Here is a 6,109-nt window from a genome sequence, read left to right as displayed (position 1 = left end):
TGGGAAGACGACAACTTCGTCTTCGTCTGGGAGGAATCGTCCTCCTCAATGAAGTTCTTCGTCTTTCATCACTATTCTAACATCGATCGGGAGTCCAATGGGAGGAAAGAGACCGTCGGAGGGAGATGATGCTTCGGGACAGAGAGACCACTAACAATAGAGCCGAAGATAATGTCGGAGATTTCAAAACGAAACCTTAGGGTGAAACTGCTATTTTTTAAAATTTAGACTGAGAGAAATTTTTAGTTTTTTAAGGTTAGGGGGCAAAATGAGATAAAATTTTAAGAGGTTAGGGTTCTGTTAATTTTAATTGCTGAAGGGTGAGTATTTGATATTATCATAGATAAAAGGAGGACACTTGACATTGTAGCATACTTGGGTGGGAAATAGTCCTTTGACCTTTTGTAAAGTCTGTCTTTCCGTAGAAGTAAGGGAAGAGTAAACAAAGTTTTGGTTAATGGACCCAGAAAATTTTAAGAGCTTTTCAAGATGGAATTGTTCTTGTCAGACTTCAATTTGGTCAAATGGTTGAAACGGCTTGCTTGTATCTACTTGATCTAGAAGGTAGGGAAAGAGAGGATTTGCGTGGTGGCTTGGATAAACAGTGTCATCGTACAAAGTAATATTATATATATAATTCAATCTTATTTATTTATACAATTACGAAAAAATAAATAATTATATTATTTAATTTTATCTAATTATAAGTTAACACTATAGTTTATATAAATAAATTAGCAAGATTTGATAACTTTGCTGCAAAATTGGTTTTTTAAAGAATAAATTACTTCTTTTTATAGTTGTTTACAGGATCGAAATTTCACATATTTTCGTCACCTATTTCTCGGAAAATTGTGATAAAAATGTATACTCAATTTTGAGTATTTACTTTGGTATTTAAATGATGTATCATCATATGATTAAGTGTTTTATTTTTTAATTTAATATCACTTAATCATATTATAATACTTCAAATAATCATATGAGAATATACTATTTAGATATCAGTTATATCATGATATATCAATCGATCATATAATAATATATCATCTAAATACTAATTAATTAATACTCAAAATTGGGTATATATGCGTTTTATTGTCTTATTGATATATTAAACAAACTTTGTATCATTGATACTGTGACCAGATGCCAATTTACAAGGTGAAAAAAGAAAACAAAGGGGAAAAACTAAATAGAAAGATTGAATACAAATCTATGTACCATAGAAATTTGCTACAACAATTTTTTTACATTTCTTCATCTGCTCCTTTACTCATTACCCCACATGTAATATCCTTTTTTTTTTAATAACTAGGACCACTCATATTGGTTGAACGGATGAATGCGGGTATAATGACTATATCCACAAATGTTATATCAAATAAATTAAGATTTCACAAAAATAGTAAAGATTCGAATCCAAACTTTTCCTGTGAGTTCTTATTTCTTCTTGAAGTTGCCCTGTTCTTCAACTCAAGCAACTAAAAAAAAAAAAAAACAAATATTGGAGATGAATTTATCTCTTCCATTTTCTTCTCTGTGAAAAAGAAACATTAAAATCCTTCATGGAAGTTTTCACAATTCTTTTCACTCACATAATCACCTGTTTCCTCTTCTGGGATTTCAATCTGATATGAGTATCTGCCTTCTTGTTCCATCAAACAACTTGTATTGCAGCTTTTATAGAATATGCAGCTCACAATGGTATCAAGAACAACTGAAATTGAGTACAAGTAAGCGATCAAAACTCCCTCCGAGCTCATTGCAAGGCTATGATTTCTGCCATGGTGATGAACTCTGAGGATTCTATATTGGAACAAGGCTTCAGTGCCCGCTAAGAGCAGGTTTACAGGTAAAGCAAGTGAAAGTGCTGTTGAAGTTCTTCCTCTGATAAGAACAAACGCCTTGAGAATCGCCAGATGCCCACTTGTTCTTTCCATGCCAGAAATCACCATGGCTAAGTTGCAGATTATGAGGGCATTTGCAAGAACAATGGAATATAAAACTGCCCCTGATGCTGACAAGAAGAGGAGCCAATTAGGAGAAGAAGAGAGCCCGATTTCTTCGAGGAAGTTAAAGGCGAAAAACAAGATAGAAAAGACTGTGGCGTTGGCAGAGAGGATTAACAATGAGTTGCAGATGTGGGTTAAAAGAAGAGGATTAAAAAGTGAAAAAATGGAAGAAAAAGAAGGTGGGGAAGATGATACTTTATGGTGGTGTGGTTTCAAAGCTTGAATTATCGAAGCCTTGGCCGCGAGTAAAAAGGTGAGGGTGAAAGGAAGGGAAAATAACGAAGAAGAAATAGTTTGAGAGAGCTTGAGAGTGAGAATGGTGAAAAACTCAGAAGGAGGGAAGCCTGCAGCTTGAAACAAAGCATTGAGGCGGTTGTTAATGGATGCCAATAAGGAAGATGAAGAAGAAGAAGGAAGAAAGACTTGAGAAAGTAGAATTGAAACAGAAAAAGGAAAGGCAAGAAAGGCAACAGTAGTTGAGAAGAACTGATAATTCTGCAAGAAAGTAGAGATTGAAGATCTGAGAATCTTGATTGATTTCCCCATTGGAATAAAACTTCCTGCCATTGCTGAGATTGAGATTGAGATGGGGTTGAAATATGAATATGAAATGGGTGTTTCACCTAAGCATATTGAGGCATGTTTCTCTTTCAATTTGTGCTATAAAAGGGTTTGGTTTGGTTTGAAAGAAAATGGGGTTTGGTTGGTTTATTTGGATGAAAAGATTGGCCAACAACTCAAAGCTAACAAATTTGCGGAAGTTGAGCTGTTAGAACTTTGTTTTTACCAATGCTTCCCTTTGGACTCATTACACTTCTGTCCTGGTGTCTCAAATTCCATGTTGCCATAAAAAAAATCTCAATGAGAAGAATCAAAGCATTTTTAAGTAACATTTTATGTATAAATAAATTGTATAAACTTATATATATAATTTGTATTGTAAATAACTTGGTGATTTTGAAGTAAGTGAGAAAGTAAATAATCATATCACTTAATCACAAATTATCATATCAGTTGTATCTCAAAAGATAGATTGAGTGTTAAAAGATAAATTTTATATATAAGAGAACATAAATTCAAGTTTACTTTAATGACATATCAAAATTAAATTTTAATTTACTTGGTTTAGTAATTGTGAGTTGATCATTGGATAAGGGTTTGTACAATTCGATATAATTGGTTTTGACTCAATGTGACGATCCAACTCAGCTGGGTTCCTCGTTACCAAAAAAAATTGTTTTTATACATAGTTTTATTCAATATTTTAATGGGTTGGCTTGGTGATGCAAAAGAGGGCTATTTTTATTAGTTTGCTTTGAATATACTCTTTGCAATTTGTTAATGAATGATGATTGATGGACTTTGGAATTGTTTTTATTCATATTTAATCTTGTATCATAAGAAATGTGTATCTCTCACAAGGGATATGGAAATGCATATCCCTTCAACTTCAAGTTCAATTTTCATTTATCTTTTTTAGATTCTATGCCCATTTCCTACAAAATAATTACTTGGATGAAAATTTTAACCTATGTCATTTAATATCAAATTTGATTTTTTTAAATATTTTTAAAATAATAAAATTATGTATACATATTTTTTTGTACATAATTTAAATACACAGATGATGACATCATCATATGATTAAATAATTTTAAATTAAATATAAAATAACATCAAAATCATATAATGACATTATTTGTATATCTAAATTATGTATTAAAAATATGTATATATAACATTGTTTTGTACAAAATTTCCCTATAGAAAAGTTTTCCATGTGAGAATTTGATGTTACTCTTTTAAATTTTTATTATTTTCTTGATAACAAGTAAAACTTACTCTTTTTGGGATTGAATCGACCAGTTTAATAGTGAAACTTCGAATCCAAATCAAACATATAATTACTATACTAAATAAATCAATAATTTGCTTTTAATATATCATCATTGAGTCTCAAACTTACACTTGTATTTGAATACTTTTAACTTTTATCGCTCAAACTATCATCGAGAACTTTTCTTTTAAAATTGACACTAGAGAAATGGTTAGCTCTTTGAATTTGGTTTATCATTATGTAGTTCTAAATTCAAATATTAATTTGTAGGGCCTTAGCTTCCTATATTGGTTATGTATCCCATTCCATGGGAAGTGATGGTATCTTAGCTTTCAAGGTAATTATAAATAAAAACAATAAAATGAAATAATGTCTTATAAATTAAAAAAAAAATATTTCCTCTTCCCTACATCAAACAATTATTATTAAAATAGGACCCATCTAAGCCCTTGATACATCCATCAAATCAAATCATAGCCATCCAAGCCACGTCAGAAATTGAGCTGGGCCCATGCGGAATCATGCTACGGTTGGTGCAATCCTTTTGACCCAATTGGTTGGTTAGGATTGGGCTCTCCACATGACGTGGCATTTATTTTTTTATATATTTTCCCTTTAATTGTTTAATTTTGAAAGAATATAAAGGATAATATTATAATTTTTTTTTTTAAATTTTGGCTACCATTTGGTGAAGTGTCAACATATTTGGTGACACTTTAACTAAAATTTTATTATGAAAATTAATTTCTAACCAAAGAATAAAATTTTATTAGATGAAAAATTAATTAAATGGAAAATTGACATCTTCCAAACATAATTTTGTGAATTTAATAACATACCTTGCTCTTACATCCGATGGTATTGGGACCACGTCGATTGATGTTAAAATGATTGAAAAATCAAATATATAAATTAAAATTTTACCAAAAGACTATTTCCCATTCAAGGCTTCTTGAAATTTTTAAATTTTCGTAATGTAAGTTTTAAAAACCAAATTCTTAATTATTGTCGATTTTTATTAGTGAATTCTGTTAATTAAAAAGATAAGAAGGTCATTTTGTATAATTTTCTCTATAGTACTTTTTATTTTCCACTCTTTTCCCTATTGTTTTTATTTTTATTTTCTCCTTTTTTTTTTGTTTTCCTTTTTTAAAAGGTTGAGAAAAAATTATAATTTTTAAAATTATTAAAGGTGTTAATGAAAAATTTGAATGGGTTTTAGACATTAATTAAAAGTTAAGGTTTTATGAAAATTTTAAAATTTAATATGTTACTCAATGATTTAAAAAATGATAGTCACACCTCTAAAGAAATTACCAAAACATAATATTTTAAAATTAGTTTGAGTTTTGATATTTTTGAGAGTTATAAGTAATAAATTTTTAAATGTGAAAAAATATATTGAAAATTTGGCATTTATATTTAGTGTTAATAGTGCTTCTTCACTAAAAATGGAGATAGATCATCGAATGGGGGAGAGAGCACTGGATTGGGTTGAAGAAGCGATCAGAGACAGATTCTGGTGGCTGAAAATAAAGGAAGGAAAAAGAAAACCGTAGGGGGGAAAATGTCACTTTTTAAAACTTAGAATGAAGAAATTGTTAATTTTTAAAATTAAGATAAAAAATGAGATAAAATTTTATTTTTAATATTAAAAGTTAAATAATAATTATACTTTTAAATTTAACAAATTTTGTTAACTTTAATAATTGATAGATAGGTATTTAAATTTTTAAAACTTAGCAATAGGAGTTGGATTAGACTAAACTTTGGGTGGGAATAAGTTATTTGGCCTAACAATTGACAAGTGATAATTGACTTTTGAAAACTTTTAAGGGTGGGTATTCCATCAAACCTTGGGTGGGTCATAGTGATTTAGCCTTATTATTAATGTTTAAATTTGCCCACCAAATTTACATAGCAAATCCAAGTCTAAAAGGTTCATATGTTAAAAAAAAAAAATTGTTATGAACGTGGTATCATTGCTCAATTCTATTTGGTGAAGATGGTCGACTAGCACCAAATATCATCAAGGTTTTGTTGTGTGTGGATACCTAAAACATTATATTTATTTTTATAATAAAAAAAGTAATGTTATGTACAACAGTTTTGAGTATTTAATTGAATATTTAAATGATATGTCATTACGTGATTGAATGTTATTTTATATTTAATTCAAAATCTCTTAATTATATGATGATATATTATTTAAATACCCGATTGGATATTGACTACCCATAATTTTATTGATAAAAAA

The 6,109-nt window shown here is 29.3% G+C and overlaps 1 protein-coding gene across 1 annotated transcript; it reads right to left on the bottom strand.

The window, feature by feature from the left end:
• Positions 1-1,556: 1,556 nt before the first annotated feature.
• LOC123204295 lies at positions 1,557-2,582 on the bottom strand. Its single transcript, XM_044620904.1, has one exon. It carries the CDS (start codon positions 2,580-2,582, stop codon positions 1,557-1,559), a length of 1,026 nt encoding a protein of 341 aa, XP_044476839.1.
• Positions 2,583-6,109: the final 3,527 nt, after the last annotated feature.

The sequence above is a fragment of the Mangifera indica genome, chromosome 20 (assembly GCF_011075055.1).
Source record: "Mangifera indica cultivar Alphonso chromosome 20, CATAS_Mindica_2.1, whole genome shotgun sequence".
Classification (NCBI taxonomy): Eukaryota; Viridiplantae; Streptophyta; class Magnoliopsida; order Sapindales; family Anacardiaceae; genus Mangifera; species Mangifera indica.
The sequence above is the reverse complement of the archived record's forward strand: the minus strand, read 5'-3'. Positions and strand labels throughout refer to the sequence as shown.

Excerpts from the sequence above, each read along its gene's own strand:
- LOC123204295 (XM_044620904.1), bottom strand. The coding sequence starts at position 2,582 with ATGGCAGGAAGTTTTATTCCAATGGGGAAATCAATCAAGATTCTCAGA.